At 42.9% G+C, this 25,386-nt stretch overlaps 1 protein-coding gene across 1 annotated transcript in view; it reads left to right on the forward strand.

The window, feature by feature from the left end:
- The window catches only part of ACP3 (acid phosphatase 3), a 238,985-nt gene that overhangs the window by 190,614 nt on the left and 22,985 nt on the right, over positions 1-25,386 (forward strand). Inside the window, exon 9 of the mRNA XM_063922366.1 lies at positions 24,058-24,164. Within this exon, the coding sequence (XP_063778436.1) occupies positions 24,058-24,164 (107 nt within the window). The remainder of the gene's footprint in view (positions 1-24,057; positions 24,165-25,386) is intronic.

A 25,386-nucleotide genomic window follows, 5' to 3' on the forward strand; every position in this document is an offset into this window, starting at 1 on the left:
CCACTCAGACCTCACAGACTGTGAGCACAAAAACCAGCACCGGATCCCCTGCCGTGCACAAAGCCTGTAACCACTGCACAGCAAAAGACCCGAACCGGAGTATCAGCTGCACTCAGGTTACTCCGCTAGCACTTGTCTCCCGGTTGCCATGACGACGTGGCAGCACAGGGCAGGAAACCCTAACAATTATATTATATTTTTATGTTTTATGTTATATTTTAATGTTATATTTTAATGTTTTTAGACTTCACTATCCTATTAGCCCCGATTCTGGCATTTAACGGGGACTATGCTTCGGGGGCCTCAGGCACCTGAAGCATCATCCGCAATAAGTGGCCTGCCGGTGCTGCAATAACACATGGGATCGGGAGCTTATCAAATTTAGGTACCAAACAGGAATGAAGCATTTTGGGAGGCCATCCAGGGATCTCAAAACGTATCAAATGATTTGGAGGAGTGTCGTATTATAGCAGTTATATATTCCATTTTATAGACATACCAAGTGCGTGATAGAATTGCCTGCATAGTTGACGGTACAGGGTTTTACAGTCAGTTGCCAACTGACAGGACATGGCAAAAACAATATGTCGTAATCATTTATTTTGATGCCTGGAAAGGATGGTTCAAGGGAAAGAGGAAATCTTTAAGGTCAAAATGAATTGAAACCTCAAATACGTTCGAGAGGAGAGTAATAACCTCCTGCCATATACCAAAAATTTTCAAACAAGTTCACCATATTTGTGAGAAAGTACCTTCTTCAGAGCATCCCCTCCAGCACCTATCCGAAGTGTCAGGAAACATGCCCTTCAGTCAAGAGTGTACATAATACTTTTGATAAAGTAATTTATATACATTCTTCTTAATTTTAATGCATATAGAGTTAGAGGTGGCGTTGTCCCAGATTTCTGACCAGTCTTCATTATCCAAAGCAGCTCCTAAGTCTTATACCGAAGCTACCTCATGGGAGTCCTTTGTAGGGCCTGCGTTCTCACCCAGTAGGTCATATACTGTATGACAGATATCAAAGAAAGTCAATGGCCTACTAATCAAGATAGGCCTAGTCTTTGAGTGGAAGTGCATAACTTTCAGGAATCAGGAAAAAAATCTTTAGATGGAAGCACCATTTTTCCTGAATTTCAGAAATTTGAGAAAAATTTATTTAAGTAGTAATAACCTTAAAACAAATATTATTTTTTGTTTGCCAAATACTAAAATATGAGTTACATATACCCAGGGGGAAGGCAGGATTATCAAACAATGGTATAAGTGGAGACTGGCCTGGGACTAACTTACATTGTCTTTTGACAAAGCCCCAGATGGTCAACGAACTATATAGGCTATAGAGTGAGAAGTAACAGCCCGAGGACGGCAAATCCTTGAGAGCCACAAAAAAGAGGAAGTCGTCGACAAGCCCAGCTACTCAGCTTCCATGTCCACCTGCTAATTATTTAATTCAACAAACTCTGAAAATACATTCTATTTTTTGGAAATTGGCCTTGCAGTTAAACTCCTCTCAGGATGGTGCAATTCATCTGATACTCTTATAAATCACTTTTTCAGCTGTCAAGCAAAATGACCGTGAAAGGATACATACTGTAGATGTGAACTTTATCTTTTTTGTGGGGTCTATTTACTAATAGAGAGACAAAATACCAGCCAGTTAGCTCCTAACTGCCATGTTACAGGCTGTGTTTGAAAAATGACAGGAGCTGGTTAGTTGGTACTTTCTCGGATCTCCTTACTTTATATCTCTCCAATGCTTAGTAAAGAGACCAATTGGGGGTAGTTTTAACAATGATAAATGGTGCTCCAGCCAATCAACTCCTAACTGTCATGTTTGTGAAAAATGACAGGAGCTGCACTATTTATCATTCAGAATGAGTGATAACAAGAATCTCACTTAATGTTAAAGCTTGTTCTTAGTATGGTATGGATGTGTCTCAGGTTGGCCCTATAAAATGTTGGTCTCTCTACATCTAGTATAGGAGTCTATTTATTAAGCCTTTAAGTGAGATAAAGTGGAGAGAGATAAAGTACCAACCAACCAGCTCCTGTAATTTTTCAAACACAGCCTGTAACATGGCAGTTAGGAGCTTATTGGCTGGTACTTTATTTCATAGTTGCCTACCCTCCCACATTCTGCAGGAGACTCCCTGAAATAGCATCAATCTCCCTGACTCCCTAAATAGTCAATGTCACTGAAAAAAAGAAATAGAGATAAATACATTCAAATGGGCTCATCAGTGCCGCTTCCCTGCAGTGGTTATAAGGCACAGTGATCCCTATGGCTACATGCATTTTAAATAAGGTTTCTCGTGGCCACTTACAGGAATAGGAGGAGGGGTAGCAATGTATGTGAAAAAAAGCATAAATGCTACTTTAATACAAAATATTGAAGCCAAAACTGAGGCCCTTTGGGTCACCATAGAAACCGGGAAGAAGGACATTATTCGCATTGAGGTGATCTATAGACCACCAGGCCAGGGGCAGGATTTGGACAGGAACCTATTGTTGGACATCTCTAAAATGGTTTTAAAGGGAGAAGTCATAATCATGGGAGACTTTAATTTACCTGATGTAAATTGGGACGGGTCTTTTGCAAGTTCAGCTATAAGTGGCAAATTTCTACATTCCTTACAGGGAGCAACTCTCAAGCAATTGGTGAGGGAGCCCACTCGCAAAGACTCAATATTAGATTTGATTCTTACAAATGGTGATAGGATATCTGATTAGAGATGAGCGCCGGAAATTTTTCGGGTTTTGTGTTTTGGTTTTGGGTTCGGTTCCGCGGCCGTGTTTTGGGTTCGACCGCGTTTTGGCAAAACCTCACCGAATTTTTTTTGTCGGATTCGGGTGTGTTTTGGATTCGGGTGTTTTTTTCAAAAAACCCTAAAAAACAGCTTAAATCATAGAATTTGGGGGTCATTTTGATCCCAAAGTATTATTAACCTCAAAAACCATAATTTACACTCATTTTCAGTCTATTCTGAATACCTCACACCTCACAATATTATTTTTAGTCCTAAAATTTGCACCGAGGTCGCTGTGTGAGTAAGATAAGCGACCCTAGTGGCCGACACAAACACCGGGCCCATCTAGGAGTGGCACTGCAGTGTCACGCAGGATGTCCCTTCCAAAAAACCCTCCCCAAACAGCACATGACGCAAAGAAAAAAAGAGGCGCAATGAGGTAGCTGACTGTGTGAGTAAGATAAGCGACCCTAGTGGCCGACACAAACACCGGGCCCATCTAGGAGTGGCACTGCAGTGCCACGCAGGATGTCCCTTCCAAAAAACCCTCCCCAAACAGCACATGACGCAAAGAAAAAAAGAGGCGCAATGAGGTAGCTGACTGTGTGAGTAAGATAAGCGACCCTAGTGGCCGACACAAACACCGGGCCCATCTAGGAGTGGCACTGCAGTGTCACGCAGGATGTCCCTTCCAAAAAACCCTCCCCAAACAGCACATGACGCAAAGAAAAAAAGAGGCGCAATGAGGTAGCTGACTGTGTGAGTAAGATAAGCGACCCTAGTGGCCGACACAAACACCGGGCCCATCTAGGAGTGGCACTGCAGTGTCACGCAGGATGTCCCTTCCAAAAAACCCTCCCCAAACAGCACATGACGCAAAGAAAAAAAGAGGCGCAATGAGGTAGCTGACTGTGTGAGTAAGATAAGCGACCCTAGTGGCCGACACAAACACCGGGCCCATCTAGGAGTGGCACTGCAGTGTCACGCAGGATGGCCCTTCCAAAAAACCCTCCCCAAACAGCACATGACGCAAAGAAAAATAAAAGAAAAAAGAGGTGCAAGATGGAATTGTCCTTGGGCCCTCCCACCCACCCTTATGTTGTATAAACAGGACATGCACACTTTAACCAACCCATCATTTCAGTGACAGGGTCTGCCACACGACTGTGACTGATATGACGGGTTGGTTTGGACCCCCCCCAAAAAAGAAGCAATTAATCTCTCCTTGCACAAACTGGCTCTACAGAGGCAAGATGTCCACCTCATCATCATCCTCCGATATATCACCGTGTACATCCCCCTCCTCACAGATTATCAATTCGTCCCCACTGGAATCCACCATCTCAGCTCCCTGTGTACTTTGTGGAGGCAATTGCTGCTGGCCAATGTCTCCGCGGAGGAATTGATTATAATTCATTTTAATGAACATCATCTTCTCCACATTTTCTGGATGTAACCTCGTACGCCGATTGCTGACAAGGTGAGCGGCGGCACTAAACACTCTTTCGGAGTACACACTTGTGGGAGGGCAACTTAGGTAGAATAAAGCCAGTTTGTGCAAGGGCCTCCAAATTGCCTCTTTTTCCTGCCAGTATAAGTACGGACTGTGTGACGTGCCTACTTGGATGCGGTCACTCATATAATCCTCCACCATTCTTTCAATGTTGAGAGAATCATATGCAGTGACAGTAGACGACATGTCCGTAATCGTTGTCAGGTCCTTCAGTCCGGACCAGATGTCAGCATCAGCAGTCGCTCCAGACTGCCCTGCATCACCGCCAGCGGGTGGGCTCGGAATTCTGAGCCTTTTCCTCGCACCCCCAGTTGCGGGAGAATGTGAAGGAGGAGATGTTGACAGGTCGCGTTCCGCTTGACTTGACAATTTTCTCACCAGCAGGTCTTTCAACCCCAGCAGACTTGTGTCTGCCGGAAAGAGAGATCCAAGGTAGGTTTTAAATCTAGGATCGAGCACGGTGGCCAAAATGTAGTGCTCTGATTTCAACAGATTGACCACCCGTGAATCCTTGTTAAGCGAATTAAGGGCTCCATCCACAAGTCCCACATGCCTAGCGGAATCGCTCCGTGTTAGCTCCTCCTTCAATGTCTCCAGCTTCTTCTGCAAAAGCCTGATGAGGGGAATGACCTGACTCAGGCTGGCAGTGTCTGAACTGACTTCACGTGTGGCAAGTTCAAAGGGCATCAGAACCTTGCACAACGTTGAAATCATTCTCCACTGCACTTGAGACAGGTGCATTCCACCTCCTATATCGTGCTCAATTGTATAGGCTTGAATGGCCTTTTGCTGCTCCTCCAACCTCTGAAGCATATAGAGGGTTGAATTCCACCTCGTTACCACTTCTTGCTTCAGATGATGGCAGGGCAGGTTCAGTAGTTTTTGGTGGTGCTCCAGTCTTCTGTACGTGGTGCCTGTACGCCGAAAGTGTCCCGCAATTCTTCTGGCCACCGACAGCATCTCTTGCACGCCCCTGTCGTTTTTTAAAAAATTCTGCACCACCAAATTCAAGGTATGTGCAAAACATGGGACGTGCTGGAATTTGCCCATATTTAATGCACACACAATATTGCTGGCGTTGTCCGATGCCACAAATCCACAGGAGAGTCCAATTGGGGTAAGCCATTCCGCGATGATCTTCCTCAGTTGCCGTAAGAGGTTTTCAGCTGTGTGCGTATTCTGGAAACCGATGATACAAAGCGTAGCCTGCCTAGGAAAGAGTTGGCGTTTGCGAGATGCTGCTACTGGTGCCGCCGCTGCTGTTCTTGCGGCGGAAGTCCATACATCTACCCAGTGGGATGTCACAGTCATATAGTCCTGACCCTGCCCTGCTCCACTTGTCCACATGTCCGTGGTTAAGTGGACATTGGGTACAGCTGCATTTTTTAGGACACTGGTGACTCTTTTTCTGAGGTCTGTGTACATTTTCGGTATCGCCTGCCTAGAGAAATGGAACCTAGATGGTATTTGGTATCGGGGACACAGTACCTCCAACAAGTCTCTAGTTGGCTCTGCAGTAATGATGGATACCGGAACCACGTTTCTCACCACCCAGGATGCCAAGGCCTCAGTTATCCGCTTTGCTGTAGGATGACTGCTGTGATATTTCATCTTCCTCGCAAAGGACTGTTGGACAGTCAATTGCTTGGTGGAAGTAGTAAAAGTGGTCTTACGACTTCCCCTCTGGGATGACCATCGACTCCCAGCAGCAACAACAGCAGCGCCAGCAGCAGTAGGCGTTACATGCAAGGATGCATCGGAGGAATCCCAGGCAGGAGAGGAATCGTCAGAATTGCCAGTGACATGGCCTGCAGGACTATTGGCATTCCTGGGGAAGGAGGAAATTGACACTGAGGGAGTTGGTGGGGTGGTTTGCGTGAGCTTGGTTACAAGAGGAAGGGATTTACTGGTCAGTGGACTGCTTCCGCTGTCACCCAAAGTTTTTGAACTTGTCACTGACTTATTATGAATGCGCTGCAGGTGACGTATAAGGGAGGATGTTCCGAGGTGGTTAACGTCCTTACCCCTACTTATTACAGCTTGACAAAGGGAACACACGGCTTGACACCTGTTGTCCGCATTTCTGTTGAAATAGTTCCACACCGAAGAGCTGATTTTTTTGGTATTTTCACCAGGCATGTCAACGGCCATATTCCTCCCACGGACAACAGGTGTCTCCCCGGGTGCCTGACTTAAACAAACCACCTCACCATCAGAATCCTCCTGGTCAATTTCCTCCCCAGCGCCAGCAACACCCATATCCTCCTCATCCTGGTGTACTTCAACACTGACATCTTCAATCTGACTATCAGGAACTGGACTGCGGGTGCTCCTTCCAGCACTTGCAGGGGGCGTGCAAATGGTGGAAGGCGCATGCTCTTCACGTCCAGTGTTGGGAAGGTCAGGCATCGCAACCGACACAATTGGACTCTCCTTGTGGATTTGGGATTTCGAAGAACGCACAGTTCTTTGCGGTGCTACTGCTTTTGCCAGCTTGAGTCTTTTCATTTTTCTAGCGAGAGGCTGAGTGCCTCCATCCTCATGTGAAGCTGAACCACTAGCCATGAACATAGGCCAGGGCCTCAGCCGTTCCTTGCCACTCCGTGTGGTAAATGGCATATTGGCAAGTTTACGCTTCTCCTCCGACAATTTTATTTTAGGTTTTGGAGTCCTTTTTTTACTGATATTTGGTGTTTTGGATTTGACATGCTCTGTACTATGCCATTGGGCATCGGCCTTGGCAGACGACGTTGCTGGCATTTCATCGTCTCGGCCATGACTAGTGGCAGCAGCTTCAGCACGAGGTGGAAGTGGATCTTGATCTTTCCCTAATTTTGGAACCTCAACATTTTTGTTCTCCATATTTTAATAGGCACAACTAAAAGGCACCTCAGGTAAACAATGGAGATGGATGGATACTAGTATACAATTATGGATGGACTGCCGAGTGCCGACACAGAGGTAGCTACAGCCGTGGACTACCGTACTGTACTGTGTCTGCTGCTAATATAGACTGGATGATAATGAGATGTAGTATGTATAAAGAAGAAAGAAAAAAAAACCACGGGTAGGTGGTATACAATTATGGATGGACTGCCGAGTGCCGACACAGAGGTAGCTACAGCCGTGGACTACCGTACTGTGTCTGCTGCTAATATAGACTGGTTGATAAAGAGATGTAGTATGTATGTATAAAGAAGAAAGAAAAAAAAACCACGGGTAGGTGGTATACAATTATGGACGGACTGCCGAGTGCCGACACAGAGGTAGCTACAGCCGTGGACTACCGTACTGTGTCTGCTGCTAATATAGACTGGTTGATAAAGAGATGTAGTATGTATGTATAAAGAAGAAAGAAAAAAAAAACCACGGGTAGGTGGTATACAATTATGGACGGACTGCCGAGTGCCGACACAGAGGTAGCTACAGCCGTGGACTACCGTACTGTGTCTGCTGCGACTGGATGATAAATAATGATATAAAAAATATATATATATCACTACTGCAGCCGGACAGGTATATATTATATAATGACGGACCTGCTGGACACTGTCTGTCAGCAGAATTAGTTTTTTATTTTATAGAATAAAAAAACACCACACAAGTCACACGACGTGTGTTTAACTTTTACAGGCAGACATTCACAATACAATATAGTATACTATATACTGGTGGTCAGGTCACTGGTCAGTCACACTGGCAGTGGCACTCCTGCAGAAAAAAAGTGTGCACTGTTTAATTTTAATATGTACTCCTGGCTCCTGCTATAACCTAACTGCTCCCCAGTCTCCCCCACAATTAAGCTGTGTGAGTGTTGGGATGGTCTGCTTATGTCCCCTCGATATGATGGCCCCTTTGGTACCAGTGAGAGCAAGGCTTAACGTAATATGAAACACACGAGTCAATGGTTAAGAATTACTCTGTTTATTATAAAAATTACAGCGTACTATATAGATAAGAAACATGGGTGTATACAATATGTGCAAGCATATGATTGGATAAATAGAAGTAGCATACGACATTACATGCAGGATATTTAGTAACACACAGAAGTAGAAGTAACAGTTTTGATCTGGTATGTAATTGTCCTTGAAGATAAGACACAAACAAGTCTTATATTATATGAACAGACAAGGGCATCCTGTAGAGAGTGCGTACGTGTCTATTCAAGCACATAACAGTTCATATAGCATGTTTAACCCTTCAATCCCCTCTTAGAATCATATATTTATATAACATGATTCTTTACATGGAGCTTTTTATTTCTATATTCAGTTAGGTATTGCTTATAGGCTGCAGGGGAGTTAGGAGGGATTGTAAGGATGGCTTTATACATAAGCGAGTTTTCAATACCTTTTGTGGCGAGTTTTCTGCAGCAGGGTATAATGCAAAAGAAAACAACACAAAAAATTGCTATCACAATCAATATGTAGATTCCTAGTTGAACAAGACCCTGTTTCCAATTTTCAAACCAACCAAAGTATTGGCTCCATGGGTTATCAATACCTGAATTCTTTTTTAGCTCTATGGATAAATCATCTAGTTTTTTTATGGCTAGGGTAACTTTACCATTTGGCCCTGTGTTGTCAGGGATAAAGGTACAACATCCTTCTACCTGTTTTATGTAGACACAAACTCCACCCTTTTCAGCTAGTATCATGTCTAAGGCCATACGGTTTTGGAATGTCATTTGAGAGGTGGCTTCTAATTGTTCAGCTATACCTTTGAGTGCAACTTTGGTATCATTAATGAATCTCTGTTGGTTATAGTAGATATAATTGATCCATGCAACATTTTTATTGGCAGTTATTATAGGAATTAAGGATTCAAATCCTGCAGCTACTTCATCTCTAGCTTTGAATTCGTCTGGCACCCCTCTTGGGACCCCAATTGTGTCAATATAAACATGTGGATCGAAGCTACCTATTGGAGTTTCCCTTTTTCTTCTATGTGTGGGAGCAGTGTTTGAGGTAGGGGAACCTTCATTAGTTGGGAGTATGTGTAATGGCATAATTATTTTGGCTAAGGCACATTGACCTTTCCATGGGATATTTAATCTAGTTCTGAGTTTTAAATCTCCACAGATATAATAAATGTCCCCTAGGGACTTGGTTTGATTAACTAGGATGGTGTTACGTGTTTCTGAGCAGTATCCAGGAGGAAAATTTTTAAAATCCTTGCCAGAGTGGCTAGTGGAGTTGTAGCAGGTGTAGTTACCTGGGTATATGGTTATTGTGTTACCAGGGTTGGGGTTTTTTGAGAGTATGGGGTATTCCTTTTTCCACATTTCACATTGGCTGTCATTGGTTTTGGTGCCGTTGTAAAGGCTGAAAAAACAACTTTCTTGTTCTAGGGGTATATTAAGGGGCACGGTGCCTAGGTGAGGCCTAGATCTGCCACAAACATAGCAGTTACTTTTATTATGTTTATTGGCGCTATATTTCATCCATTCTAACCAGAAATTGATGTCAGAGAAACCAGTTTCAATAGCTAGGATGTCTTCAAAGGTGGGATTGTTAATGGCTATCATATCCTTGAAGGTAGCTATATGAGGCCTTAGGGGTTTGCCTTGGGGGATAGCCTTAGACTGATACGCTGGATTGTTAAACATGTCCCATAAATGAAAGTTTTGCCTTTCGCTATAGTACCCTGTTCCCCACCATATTCCAACTACATAGGTACCATTATCTGCTCTGCTGGGGCGTTCTATGTTTAATCTGAACCTATATGCACTTGGGCCCTCGTCCATCTTAAAGATAGACATTCTAGAGAGTAGAGGTATTCCATCAGGTTGGCTCCATCTATTTAAGGCATCTGATGGTCTGTACCCCCAGTCAATGCCTGTGTTCCACCCCACAGATTCCCAGGAATCACAGTTGTATCCCCACCATGAATCAGTAACACAAATATAAACTGTCTCAGATATTCCTGATTTTCTTTTTTTGTGTATAGAGTGTTTTGCTTCAGCAAGCTTGGAGAACATAAAGTAATCTAAGACATAGGTGGCTACGTGTGTGTTGGAGGAGTTATACCATAAGGTGGTCACCCCTTCCTTTTGTGAGATGTCAACCTCAGTTCTACAGGGAAGTGTTAGGACTGTGATGAGGGTTAGGATAACACATGCCCAGCGGGGTCCGTGGTTCACAATCATCTTCTCCATGTGTGATGTCATCTTGGTTGGAGGTCAGGGCTGTCTGCCCCCGTTAGTACCTCTCCTCGTTGGAGGTCAGGGCTGTCTGCCCCCGTTAGTACCTCTCCTGGACTTGCTTCGCGGTTTGGGCTGGGTATCTTCTTTACTCGGGATGCATGGATCCAGGTGGGCCCCTCCTCAGTAAGGACAGCTGTTCTGGTTACTGCAACAACTTCTGTTTCTGGACCATAGGTGAAGTCTCCTGGACTCTTATTCCTGGGAAGCACCTTCACCACGACTCTGTCTCCGACCTGGAAAGGGTGTGTTGGTTCCTGTGGGTTAAAAGGATTTTTACAAACAACCTTGTGTTCAATTTCATCTAGTTTTTTTATGAGGGACCTGACGTATTCTTCCCTTATGAGCTCTAAGTCTCCTTCCTGTACTACTAATGGTTTCTTAGCCCAGGGTGTAGGGAAGGGCCTACCCATAAGTATTTCAAAGGGTGAGTAACCTAGGGTCTTTTGTGGGGTCATCCTGATTTCTGCTAAGATAATGGGAAGGACCTGTTTCCATTTGTGGAAGGTACCTCCTGTGGCCTTCCTAAGTTTGTCTTTGAGGGTCCTATTCATCCTCTCTACGACCCCTGAACTCTGCGGGTGATATGGAATATGGAATTTCCATTCAATTTGTAAGGCCTTCACCAGGGCCTGTGTGATTTTTGCTGTAAAGGCTGCGCCTTTATCACTGTTTATCTGTAGTGGGCATCCCCATCTAGGGATGATTTCTTGGGTTAAAATCCTTGCTACAGTCTTAGCATCTTCTGATTTTGTTGGAAATGCTTCTGGCCACCGTGAAAACATATCAACTATGACCAAGGCATATTCCTGTTTTCCTTTACCTGGTATGTGTGTAAAATCAATTTGCAAATGCGTAAAGGGTGTAGTAGGGTATTCAAGATGCTGATGTTTTGCTTTATCAGGATTATTTGGGTTGTTGCGTAGACAGGTAACACATCTACTGACGTAATGATCTACCAGTGTTTTAACATCAGTGATATAAAAGTCTTTGCTTAAAAGTAAGGCTGTGGTGTTCTTGCTATGATGTCCTACCCCATGGTAATGAGCAATGAACAAAGGGGCACTTGTTTGGGGTATACAAGGTTTCCCCTCTTTGCAGATTAATCCTGATTTGGGATTTTTCTGCAATACAGGATATATCCAGTCATCCAAATCCTTGTTGGAGGCTGTGGCCTGTAGCTCCGTGATAAGATATTGATCATTTATGGCAGGGGGGGTCATGACAGCCATATGGGACTGGGCAATGGGTTGTAGAGCTGCTTCTTTGGCAGTTTTGTCAGCAAGGGCATTGCCTTTGGATATGTCGTCCTTGCCACCAGTATGGGCCCTGCAGTGCAAAATTGCAATATCAGAGGGCAGTGTGATGGCATGGAGGAGGTTTGTGATAAGCTGTGCATGGGAAATGCCTTTTCCATCGGCTCCTACAAAGCCTCTTCTTGCCCAAATAACTCCATGGTCGTGGACAACGTCATGGGCATATTTGGAGTCTGTGTAAATTGTAACGGGTTTGTTTTGGTACATTTGGCAGGCTCTGGTAAGGGCTATGAGCTCTGCAGCCTGTGCCGACTGGTAAGGTATGGGCTTTGCTTCAAGAATGTCATTGGGCAGGCGCACAACGGCATAACCTGCTTGGTATGTGGAGTCATTTGGTCTGCTACAGGAGCCATCAACAAAGACATTGTCCGAACCGGGTATGGGTACAGGGGACATGTCTAATCTCGGGGAGGTCTCTGATTCTATTGATGCTGAGCAGTCATGGTTGTCAGGTATGTCATCTTGGGGACCCTTTAGTCCTAGGAGTGCATTAAGAATGGGTGCTGGGCCTGATGACGTGTTTGCATATTTGATGATGAGGGATGGGTTGCTTTGCAATAGGACTTCATACCCACTAAGGCGTTGGGCTGACATATGCTGTGTATGCAAGCCGTTAAGTATTGCTACTACATCATGTGTTGTGTGTAGAATTGTTGTGTGACCTAAGGTGAGTGTAGTTGCCATCTCAGCCACCATTGCACAAGCTGCCAGTGCTCTGAGGCAGGCAGGCATACCTTGGACCGGAACAGGCATTACTTTGGAAAAAAATGCCACGGGGCGCAGTTTGCTTCCATGAAATTGAGTCAGTACCCCCGCCATGGTTTTACAGTTGTCCCTTGCATATAAATGAAACGGTAGTACATAGTTTGGGAGGCCCAGTGCCGGACTTTTTACCAACATACATTTTAGACTTTCATATGCAGTTAACATTTCTTGTGACCATTGAATCTGTTTAGGTTTGTCATTGAGAGTGGCTTGTCTCAAGATATTGTCATAGTAGGAACAATCAGATATCCACTGTCTGCAATAATTAATCATGCCCAGAAAGGATAGCATTTCCTTCTGAGTAGTTGGGGTGACCAGGCCCAATACAGACTGAATGCGTTGTGGACTGATTTTCCTTTCTCCCTGTGTGAGCACAAAACCCAAATAGTTAACATGCTTTTTACACCATTGCATTTTTGTTTTAGACACCTTGTGTCCACATTCACAGAGCCAGTTTAACAGTGATATACCATCCTGTCGGCAGGCCTCCTCCGTTTGACTACAGAGAAGCAGATCATCTGCATACTGTAGCAGGACAGAACCATAGGGGGGGTGCCAGGGAGCCAATGTGGCTTGGAGTACAATGCTATACACAACAGGTGAATCAATCCATCCCTGAGGTAATCTGCACCATGTTAACTGCTTGCCCTCAAAAGAAAAGGCAAAAAGTAACTGTGTTTGGGGGTCCACTGGTATGCTGAAAAATGCATTTTTTAAATCAATCACTGAGAAAAATGCAGCATCTACAGGGATGGCTGAGAGGAGTGAGTTTACATCAGGTACAATTGGTGCAATGGGAACAATTAATTGGTTGATTGCTCTGAGATCTTGTACAAATCTCACAGACCCATCTGCTTTTGCTACAGGGTTGACTGGTGTGCAGTATGGGGATACTACATGTCTAAGAATGCCTTGTTCTAAAAATTGCTGTACCATAGGTCTAAGACCTTCTATTTTTTCTTTTGACAAAGGGTATTGTTTGTGGTACACGGGTTGTGAGTCAGGTTTGAGTGTAGCTTTGTATGGTGTACATGATATTAGGCCAGTGTCATAGGGCCCTTCTGACCATACCTGGGGGTTTACAGTTTCTAACTCAGGTGGTGTGTCAAGGTTTACCCACACAGGTAAATGAGGTGATACAACATCCATGCCGCTACTTGAGGCAGAGGGACTAATTGTGATTTCGAGACGGCTGAGAAGATCCCTTCCCAGTAGGTTTATTGGGCATTCAGGTATTACAGTAAAGTTGTGTCTTCCCATATAAACGCCCTTCAAAGTTTCTATACTGATGGCGTCGGTAATATAGGCTTTTTTGGGTATCCCATTAATTCCCATTGAAGGAGCAGTCCTTTCCAGGTGACCATTGTACAGGTCCTTACACAAAACACTGGTAGTAGCACCACTGTCCACTAAGAAGGGGACGGTTTTTCCTCCCACAATTAGAGTGAGCAGCGGTGGGTCCTTCCAATGCTTTGTGATTTGGGCAAAGGCTGAGATACCCTCCTCCGGGCCCCGTCAATGGGTTTGTTCCTGCCAGTCAACTCGAAAACGGGGAAAGTCTTTAGTCTGGTCTCTAGGTTGGCTGCGGGGTGGTGCATCGTTGTGCATAGGGTCCCGGGCCTGTCGGGGTCTGCTGGGGGGATATGGACAATCCCTGGCCCAGTGGCCATCTTTCCCGCAATTGTAACATGTATTGGTCTGTCTCCTAGAAATAGGTGGAGGTCCCATAGGGCCCCTCTGGAACCTATTGTCTTGGGGTGGGCGGAAAGACCTATTCGGCTTTCCCGGGGGGTTCTGGTAGTTATGTGAGGGTATAGTACTGACAGATTTCCTCATTTCAAAACAACCCGCTGCTTCTTTCTCATATAAATGTTTCTCAAATTTTTCTACAGTGTCAGAGGTCCAGCTAGAAACACTCTGTTTTACTGTGAGGCCAATAGAGGGCAGCAGATTATTAACAAATGTGGAAACAAGAAGATTATCATTGTTTACCAGGCTCAACCCTGCTTCCTCGGTCCAACACTTCTTAAATCTTTTCCAGAACTCTGTTACTGATTCACTAGGTTTCTGTTTACATGCTACGGCAATCGGGAGAGATGAACGGGTTTTAAATACCACATTCATGTGATCACTAAGTTCCTTCCACATTTTGTCTATTCCATCCTGCGTATTTAAAGGATAATTAGTGGCAGTTTGATTATCTGCTGTTATGGGGGTGTTAATTGTGGGTACTTTTGTCCAATCCCACCCATTGTAGTGATCTATGACCCCATCTATGATGAGTCTCATGTCTTCTTGTGTGAAACTCCGTCCCTTAGAAGCCTTTTTTAAGTAAGCAATACATCCTAAAGGGGTGATCATTGGTTTAGGACAATTTTTAATTATTCTGTCTAGATCCTCAACTTCAATTGGCTTTTTTAACAATTGGTCTCCCACTGTCATAAAAGGTAGATGTAGGGCTGTTACTTGTTGGCTGCCTTCGGAAAGTGAGATAGGTCTACCGGAACGGGTGTGTGAGGGACTAGTGATTTCGTTGGTGACTATGGTGGAATCTGCTGACTGACGGCTGGTTGTGAAAGGGCGAAGGGGTGATGTTAAAATATTGGATAGAGTATCCCAAGATGATGTGGGTAGGGGGGCGGGTGGTGATTGGGACGGTAATGTCCTGTTAGAGACCGGGGTCACTTGGGTTGTGATGACTGTCTCACGAGGGGCAGTCGGCAGTGGAACATGGGCGGGAGTGGGATTGGAAGCCTGTGGTCGGGTTAAAGCAACGGCTGCCATGATGTCTTCATTAGTTAGTGAAGGATACAGTGGACCATAGGGGGGCGGACAAGTATTTTTAATTATCTTACTTGTTCTGTCTTCTTCTGCCGTATGTAATTGGGTAGTTATATTTTTTAGTTTTCTTTGTTTCTTATTAGTGGAACTATCATACCAATAGGGTGCTATAGTAAGCCACTGTTCCCCTCCTGCTCTCATGTATGTCATATTCCATTGTGGATCATGATCATACCATGGCCAGGCTGCTTTATCTTCTAAACATAGTCCCTTAACCATATCCATATAGAAGGGAAAATTTGTTCCATCCCGTGGGAAAGGTTTGGGACTTCCTACGGCTTCTGTCCAGCCTGCCAGATTATCTACCCATGGGTTAACAAGATAAAAATTTGTAGGAGAAACACGGCCGACATAGTCTTTACATGTTTCTCTGGGGAGGGGCGGGGGATATTCAGTCTTTTTACTCTGACTTGCTCCCATCTCTTAAATAAACTTTCAAAACAAACTAACAACAGATTATACAAGTATATATATGCGATTATATAAAAAAGTCACTGAGGGGGAATATCAGTTTACGTATGCATTCAGCTGATCTGATCATAGATCATTGGTAACATGTTGGATTACACATTCCTACATAAACCAAAGGGACATTGGGTATACAAAATGTTTTTATGATATCAACCATACGTACACTTACCACCCGTATAATTGATATTTTGCAAATAAAGTACAATTTTCTTGCATAAAATAACTGTAAATAGCAATGTTATATGACATTCAGTGTCCGTACACTTACCACCCGTACACTGAATATCCTAATACAAATAAACAATATAATTTTTACAAATATATGGCCATATTCAAACTAACTAGGCGATCAGATCGAGGAGGCGTTGTTATTTGGACCCTTGGTCCATCTATGGTATCCCGGATACCTGTGCCTTTAAAGATTATATGGACCCCTGGTCCTTCTATGGTATCCCTGATACCTTTATGTGGCGCCCGGCGCCTTTAAGAAAACAAGTTTCTTTTCTGCCAAGTCCCGGACTTGGATTGTATTTCTTGTCACGTGTTCCCGGAACACGAAATGAGTTCAGATCTAGTAGTAATCGCAATCCCTGAACGGAAAAGACAGACAATAAAATTCTCTATCTTACCGGGCAGGGGACGATCGCCTAGATTCCGGACTTCGAGCCCCCAAACTGTTGGGATGGTCTGCTTATGTCCCCTCGATATGATGGCCCCTTTGGTACCAGTGAGAGCAAGGCTTAACGTAATATGAAACACACGAGTCAATGGTTAAGAATTACTCTGTTTATTATAAAAATTACAGCGTACTATATAGATAAGAAACATGGGTGTATACAATATGTGCAAGCATATGATTGGATAAATAGAAGTAGCATACGACATTACATGCAGGATATTTAGTAACACACAGAAGTAGAAGTAACAGTTTTGATCTGGTATGTAATTGTCCTTGAAGATAAGACACAAACAAGCCTTATATTATATGAACAGACAAGGGCATCCTGTAGAGAGTGCGTACGTGTCTATTCAAGCACATAACAGTTCATATAGCATGTTTAACCCTTCAGTGAGCACAGTCAGATATTATACATAGATGATGCAGCAGCACACTGGGCTGAGCACAGATATGGTATGTGACTGAGTCACTGTGTATCGTTTTTTCAGGCAGAGAACGGATTATATTAAATAATATAAAACTGCACTGGTGGTCACTGGTCAGTCACTAGTATAACTAACTAATACTATCAGCAAAATTCTGCACTCTCTGTCTGAGTACTCCTCCTAAGCTCCAGTAAATGAAGTGTCACTGTCTCACTCTGTCACTAGTATAACTAACTAATACTATCAGCAAAATTCTGCACTCTCTGTCTGAGTACTCCTCCTAAGCTCCAGTAAATGAAGTGTCACTGTCTCACTCTCACTCTCCTATCTATTTCTTCTCTAAACGGAGAGGACGCCAGCCACGTCCTCTCACTATCAATCTCAATGCACGTGTAAAATGGCGGCGACGCGCGGCTCCTTATATAGAATCCGAGTCTCGCGATAGAATCCGAGCCTCGCGAGAATCCGACAGCGTCATGATGACGTTCGGGCGCGCTCGGGTTAACCGAGCAAGGCGGGAAGATCCGAGTCGCTCGGATCCGTGTAAAAAAAGCTGAAGTTCGGGCGGGTTCGGATTCCGAGGAACCGAACCCGCTCATCACTATATCTGATATATATGTGGGTGAGCACCTGGGATCCAGTGTTCATCAAGCAGTATGGTTTAGTATAAAGACAGGATACAACTCCTGTCACACAAAAACAAAGGTGTTGGATTTTAGAAATGCTGACTTTGCAAAAATGGGGAGATGTTTAAGTGATTCATTGGCAGACTGGAGGAACTTGGAAGGAGTGCAGGAGAGGTGGAAAAAACTGAAAAGTGCAATACTAAGTGCAACAGACCTTTGTATCAAAATGGTTAGGAAAAGCACCAGGAAAAGGAAGCCAGTGTGGTTCATAAAAGAAGTATCAACTAGTGTGAAAGCAAAAAAGATGGCTTTTAGGAAATACAAACAGACTCAAAATAATAACGACAAAGAGGTGTATCTGGACAGACGGAAGGATGCTAAGAAAGTGATCAGACGTGCAAAGGCAGAAGCTGAGGAGAAAATGGCCCAGTCAGTAGATAAAGGGGGCAAAAGTTTTTTTAAGTATATAAGTGAAAGGAGAAAATCAAATGGAGGAATAATAAGACTTAAGACAGAGAGTGAGCATTTGGTGGAGGGAGACAAGGCAATAGCAGATCACCTAAATAATTATTTTTGCTCAGTATTTACTACAGAAGAAGGGATGGGGCCACAGTTAAGTTGCAAGGACATTCATAAAAATAATGTAGATGAAAATACATTTACAGAGGAGAAGGTCCTAACAGAACTTTCAAAACTAAAAGTGGATAAATCAATGGGACCAGATGGGATACACCCAAGGATACTCAAAGAGCTAAAAGATGTGCTGGTTACACCTTTTCATAGTTGCCTACCCTCCCACATTCTGCAGGAGACTCCCTGAAATAGCATCAATCTCCCTGACTCCCTAAATAGTCAATGTCACTGAAAAAAAGAAATAGAGATAAATACATTCAAATGGGCTCATCAGTGCCGTTTCCCTGCAGTGGTTATAAGGCACAGTGATCCCTATGGCTACATGCATTTTAAATAAGGTTTCTTGTGGCCACTTACAGGAATAGGAAGAATAGGAGGAGGGGTAGCAATGTATGTGAAAAAAAGCATAAATGCTACTTTAATACAAAATATTGAAGCCAAAACTGAGGCCCTTTGGGTCACCATAGAAACCGGGAAGAAGGACATTATTCGCATTGGGGTGATCTATAGACCACCAGCCAGGGGCAGGATTTGGACAGGAACCTATTGTTGGACATCTCTAAAATGGTTTTAAAGGGAGAAGTCATAATCATGGGAGACTTTAATTTACCTGATGTAAATTGGGACGGGTCTTTTGCAAGTTCAGCTATAAGTGGCAAATTTCTACATTCCTTACAGGGAGCATCTCTCAAGCAATTGGTGAGGGAGCCCACTCGCAAAGACTCAATATTAGATTTGATTCTTACAAATGGTGATAGGATATCTGATATATATGTGGGTGAGCACCTGGGATCCAGTGATCATCAAGCAGTATGGTTTAGTATAAAGACAGGATACAACTCCTGTCACACAAAAACAAAGGTGTTGGATTTTAGAAATGCTGACTTTGCAAAAATGGGGAGATGTTTAAGTGATTCATTGGCAGACTGGAGGAACTTGGAAGGAGTGCAGGAGAGGTGGAAAAAACTGAAAAGTGCAATACTAAGTGCAACAGACCTTTGTATCAAAATGGTTAGGAAAAGCACCAGGAAAAGGAAGCCAGTGTGGTTCATAAAAGAAGTATCAACTAGTGTGAAAGCAAAAAAGATGGCTTTTAGGAAATACAAACAGACTCAAAATAATAACGACAAAGAGGTGTATCTGGACAGACGGAAGGATGCTAAGAAAGTGATCAGACGTGCAAAGGCAGAAGCTGAGGAGAAAATGGCCCAGTCAATAGATAAAGGGGGCAAAAGTTTTTTTAAGTATATAAGTGAAAGGAGAAAATCAAATGGAGGAATAATAAGACTTAAGACAGAGAGTGAGCATTTGGTGGAGGGAGACAAGGCAATAGCAGATCACCTAAATAATTATTTTTGCTCAGTATTTACTACAGAAGAAGGGATGGGGCCACAGTTAAGTTGCAAGGACATTCATAAAAATAATGTAGATGAAAATACATTTACAGAGGAGAAGGTCCTAACAGAACTTTCAAAACTAAAAGTGGATAAATCAATGGGACCAGATGGGATACACCCAAGGATACTCAAAGAGCTAAAAGATGTGCTGGTTACACCTTTGACAGAATTATTTAACCAGTCACTAAATACAGGTGCTATTCCAGAGGACTGGAAAAGAGCAAATGTAGTTCCACTGCACAAAAGTGAAAGCAAGGAAGAAGGAAGTAACTACAGTCCAGTAAGCCTTACATCAGTAGTAGGGAAAGTAATGGAAAACTATTAAAAGAAAGAGTAGTGGAATATCTTAAATCAAACAACTTACAGGATCCAAAACAGCATGGATTTACTGGTGGGAGATCATGCCAAACAAATCTTATTGACTTTTTTGACTCTGTGACGAAAATAATAGATCAAGGGGGAGCTGTAGGTGTAGCATATCTAGACTTTAGTAAGGCATTTGACACTGTCCCACATCGCAGACTGCTAAATAAACTTGAAAGCCTGGGGGTGGATTATAAATCAGTTAAATGGATAAGAACCTGGTTGCAGGATAGGAAACAGACAGTCGTAGTTAATGGGGTGCAATCTATGGAGGGAAATGTTACCAGTGGAGTACCCCAGGGATCTGTACTTGGTCCAGTTCTCTTTAATATCTTTGTTGGTGACATTGCAGATGGTATTGAAGGGAAGATATGCCTTTTTGCAGATGATACAAAGATATGCAACAGGGTAGACACACCGGGAGGGGTAAAACAAATGATTAATGACCTAGGTAGGCTTGAGAAATGGTCAAGAACGTGGCAACTACAATGCTAAAAAATGCAAAATCATGCACTTGGGTCTCAAAAACCCAAAGGCTAAATATAGTATCAAGGGTACTATAATGAAAACTACTGAGGAGGAAAGAGATTTAGGAGTCACTATTTCAAGTGACTTGAAGGCAGGAAAGCAATGCAACAAAGCAATGAGAAAGGCAAGTCAGATGCTTGGTTGCATAGGGAGAGGAATCCGTAGCAGGAAAAAAGAAGTGATAATGCCACTGTATAGGTCATTGGTACGGCCCCACCTGGAATACTGTGTCCAGTTCTGGAGACCCTATCTCCAGAAGGATATAAATACATTAGAGAGTGTACAAAGAAGGGCAACTAAAATGGTGCATGGCCTACATCACAAAACTTACCCGGAAAGGCTAAAAGATCTTAACATGTATAGTTTGGAGGAGAGAAGGGAAAGGGGGGACATGATAGAAACTTTCAAATATATCAAGGGTCTTAACAAAGTTCAGGAGGGAAACATTCTTCAAAGGAAAAGAAGTATTAGAACTCGAGGGCATACATTGAGACTGGAGGGGGGGAGGTTCAGGGGAAATTTAAGGAAAAATTACTTCACAGAAAGGGTAGTGGATAAGTGGAATAGCCTCCCATCAGAGGTGGTAGAGGCTAAGACTGTAGGGCAATTTAAACATGCTTGGGACAGGCATATGAATATCCTTACAAAGAATTAAGGTTAAAAAAGGGTTGAGATTGCCTAAAGGATAAAATAAAAAAGGGGCAGACTAGATGGGCCAAGTGGTTCTTATCTGCTGTCAAATTCTATGTTTCTATGTGGAACCTCTTGTAAAACATCTTGCTAATTTTGGAGCTCATTTAGAATAGATTTGGATGTAAGTCACTTTTATGACACGCCTCTCAGATGTAGCAGTACACACCTGTGCTAATAGGTGTTACTTTCACATTCTCCCTGAAATGCTTTTTCAAAAGTAGGCAAGCATGCTTTATTTCTGTCCACTTTATCTTTCTCCAAGACTTAGTAAATAAACCCCATAGTTCTGTTCAAAAACATATAGTAGCAGAGATGACAGGATTTCAGCACAGAGAGCTATAGAGAAAGTTTTGCAACATAGCACCTGGCAATAATAATTAGGGATGAGCGGATTCTGTTCCCGAGGAACCCGAACCGCCCTGAACTTTGCGATCCGAGTCGGGATCCGAGTCCGGCTCTGGACTTTCTGCCTTTACTTGGATCCCAAAACAAGGCAAGACATCATCATCCCGCTGTCGGATTCTCACGGGTTTTGGATTCTATATAAGTCCCCGTGCATTGGCACCATCTTCACTCCGGCATTGGAGAGTGTACTGGACAGACGTGTCCATCTCAGTACTAGGTGGCTTGGCGTGGTGTGCGGCAGGTGGGGGTGCCCTGTGTGCTGTATCTGAAAAGGGGGTGCTCTCTATCTGCTGAATCTTAAAAACGGGTGCTCTCTCAGTCAGCTGTATATGAAAAAGGGGTGGACTATGTCTGCAGTATCTGAAAGAGGGGTGCTCTCTCTGTCTACCATGTCTGAAAAAGGGGTGCTCTCTCTGTCTGCTGTATCTCAAAAAGGGGTGCTCTCTGTCTGCTCTATCTGAAAAAGGGGTGCTCTCTGTCTGCCATATATGAAAAACAGGAGCTCTCTGTCAGCTGTATCTGAAAAAGGGGTGCTCTCTGTCTGCTCTATCTGAAAAAGGGGTGCTCCCTGTCTGCCATATATGAAAAACAGGAGCTCTCTGTCAGCTGTATCTGAAAAAGGGGTGCTCTCTGTCTGCCATATATGAAAAACAGGAGCCCTCTGTCAGCTGTATCTGAAAAAGGGGTGCTCTCTGTGTCTGCTGTATCTGAAAAAGGGGTGCTCTCTGTCTGCAGTATCTAAAAAAGGGATGCTCTCTCTGTCTGCTGTATCTAAAAAGTGTGATCTGCCCGTCCATCCAGGGGCTCTGCCCCAGTGTAAAATTAAAATAATAAATGCTAAAAACAAAAAGCCTAAAATTATTTTAAAAAAAAAATTTTGTTTGTGCTTTTCCCCAGTGTACTATAAAATTTTTATTTTATTTTTATAAGTACTGTGACACTGCCGGTCAGACCACAGTATATTATTTCCTACTCATACACGTATTGTGCGACGCTGTCAGTGAAGTCATAATTCTTCTTATCACCACATTGGGATTAATTCAAATAAATATTACAAATAATAATAATAATAATAATTATAAATTAACAACATTTAAATTAAATTAATGTACATAAACTCTCCACACTTGCATAACAAACTTTCTGCATATCAAACATATCTTTGAGGAAATTAAGAATTTGATCCAAAATATATTAAATTAAATAAATTAAATTAAAATAAATTAAATAAATTAAATCTAAAATATTGTCTTTTTTTATTCTTTGCCTTAATAATCTTTTTGTTAACTGAAATCTTGAGCCTTGCCTAATGCGTCCTTTTTTAAATACATTCTTTTTTTTTATATTTTGTCCTCACAGTATATACATCCAAGGGCTGCTGCTGCTCCGTTTAGCTACCTCGGTGCAACCTTTTGGCCTAAACTGGATAAAAACAATATTGTGAGCTGTGAGGTGTTCAGAATAGTCTGGAAATGAATGTTATTGAGGTTAATAATACTGTAGGAACCAGAACACCCCCACATTCTGTTATTTTAGCTGTTTTTATGGCTTAAAAAAAATATTAAAAAAATACAGATCCAAAACCAAAACAGATCAAAAATACAAAGGGGATCCAGATCCAAAACCAAAACACAAAACTTGAAAAATGGCCCGGCGCACACTCCTTATATAATGCTGTCTACTACAAACCAGTCAAAAATAATTGCCTTATTAAAACCATCACTCCTAATATTAAAACCACCACCCCTAATTACCAAGCAATATATTCTACATTGCTGAATAAGGAATTATTTTCTAGAGCAAATTCACATCTACAGAGCCTACATTATTAATAAATCATTAGTTTTCCTGTATAATAGATGGTATGAGCACCTTTTCAGTGCTATGACACGTCCATTCTCTGCATGCTGTGCTTGGCTCCAGTTGGAGAGCTGCATGTTATCGATCTGTCGTGTATGATTTCATTTGAATTATAGTACCTGATCCTATTGCCATGGTCAGTGCTGGCAACTCCCTGTGAGCAATAATAAACAAGGAGAGTTCCTCCTGCAGTTAATACACCGGTATTCGGAATCCCGACCGCATCCCAGTATTCCCACTGGGGCGGTTGCTCCACACCACCACCCAAGTGGGAGCAGCTGGCTCGCGAGGAGTCTTGCTGCACTCACTGCCGGGATTTCGCCTGGCGGGATGCCGCTGTCGGGATCCTGACAGCCAGCATCCCGTCAGCCGGGTCCCGGCATTACATATGTATTCCCCCTAAAACCTGCAACAAATGTCATTTTCACAAGACTTATGGATATATTGTATACTATACAGTATAAAAACTTTTTTTTAATCAATATTTAAGATGTTGTTAACTTGTTGATGATGTATGTATGACAGGTAAAAATACGTTTCAGTTTTAAATGTTTCCCTGTACATAATATTTTTGTTGTCTCTTACAGCATGACACCACTGTTGCTGGTCTCCAGATGGCTCTAAATGTATCAAATGGGAAACTCCCTCCTTATACCGCTTGTCAATTTTTTGAGCTTTACCAGGATGACGAAAGGTAGACAACATCTAAGCCAAAGTGGTATATTTCCATTTTTTATGTTATAGTTCTTTCTTTTCATTGCCTGTGAGCCTTTGTCTATTGCACTTAACTTGCTGAGCAGGTGTCATTATTGAGCTCCACTACACTAAAGTGCAGTGACTTGGAGCCGGGTGCAGGGCCAGGGCCATCTTAATGTATAGGCACACTGGACAGGTGCCAGGGCCCTACAATTCTATGGGCCTTTTCGAGCAGGGGTGGGTGGTGGCAATACAATCAGGGTGGCAAGGAAACATTCTCTACCTGCCTCCTAGCCTGCAGCCATTCAGTGATGCTGATTGATTGATTGATTGATTGATTGATTGATTGATAGCTGGAGCTATCGACCAATGTAGTACTGCAGAAGGGGTTATGAAAAGTTAGGATATTGTTTTTTTTTTATTATTATTATTATTATTATTAGTTCCTATGAATGGGTGTGTATGGGTCCCGAGACATTGCTTTGCCCAGGGCCTACAGTTCTGTTAAGACAGCTCTGTGTGGGGCACACATTGTTGTTCCCCAACAGTTTAGGGAGCCCCTAGCCGACCACTCTGTCAACTCTGTAGGTAATCTAGCACTGGCTGCTTTCATGGCAGTTAACATCAACAAAATGAGCGTGGAGAATTGGCAAAAATGCTTCTCTGATATAGAAAGACGTGTGATAGATAAATTATCTGAAGACAGGAGAGCAGCAGTGGGGACTGGAAGTTCCCTGCAGGAGTCATTATTCAGGATACCAATAGACACCTTGCATAGACTCAATCAGGTGAGAAAACACAATGTTATATAAATACTAGCATGTTATGTATGTAAGGAAATGCTCTTGAACTCACTTTGTGACCTAAGCCAGCTCACATTGGCAAATGCAGCATACAAAAATTCAAACAATAGTTTTTAAATCAACAGCACTGTTGAAATGTTTTTGTATTTCCCTCTGTAAGATCCTGAAGGAGTTGTCCAAGAAGCAAGTGCTGTGATTTGGGGGCTTATATTAACTAGTGAACTAGGTGTGGTAATGAAAGATTTCTTGCACACCAGGAAAAAAAGCAGAAATTGTATACACTGGTCACGTGTAATTTTACAGGGCAATAAATTGCCTCATATTCACCGCACAATAGGATATGGTAACTGAAGAAGAACATAACATCCTTCTGACTTTTATCCCAATGGAATCCTGTGCAGTGGAGACAGAGCACAA

This window comes from Pseudophryne corroboree, chromosome 5 (assembly GCF_028390025.1).
Source record: "Pseudophryne corroboree isolate aPseCor3 chromosome 5, aPseCor3.hap2, whole genome shotgun sequence".
In the NCBI taxonomy this organism is placed as follows: Eukaryota; Metazoa; Chordata; class Amphibia; order Anura; family Myobatrachidae; genus Pseudophryne; species Pseudophryne corroboree.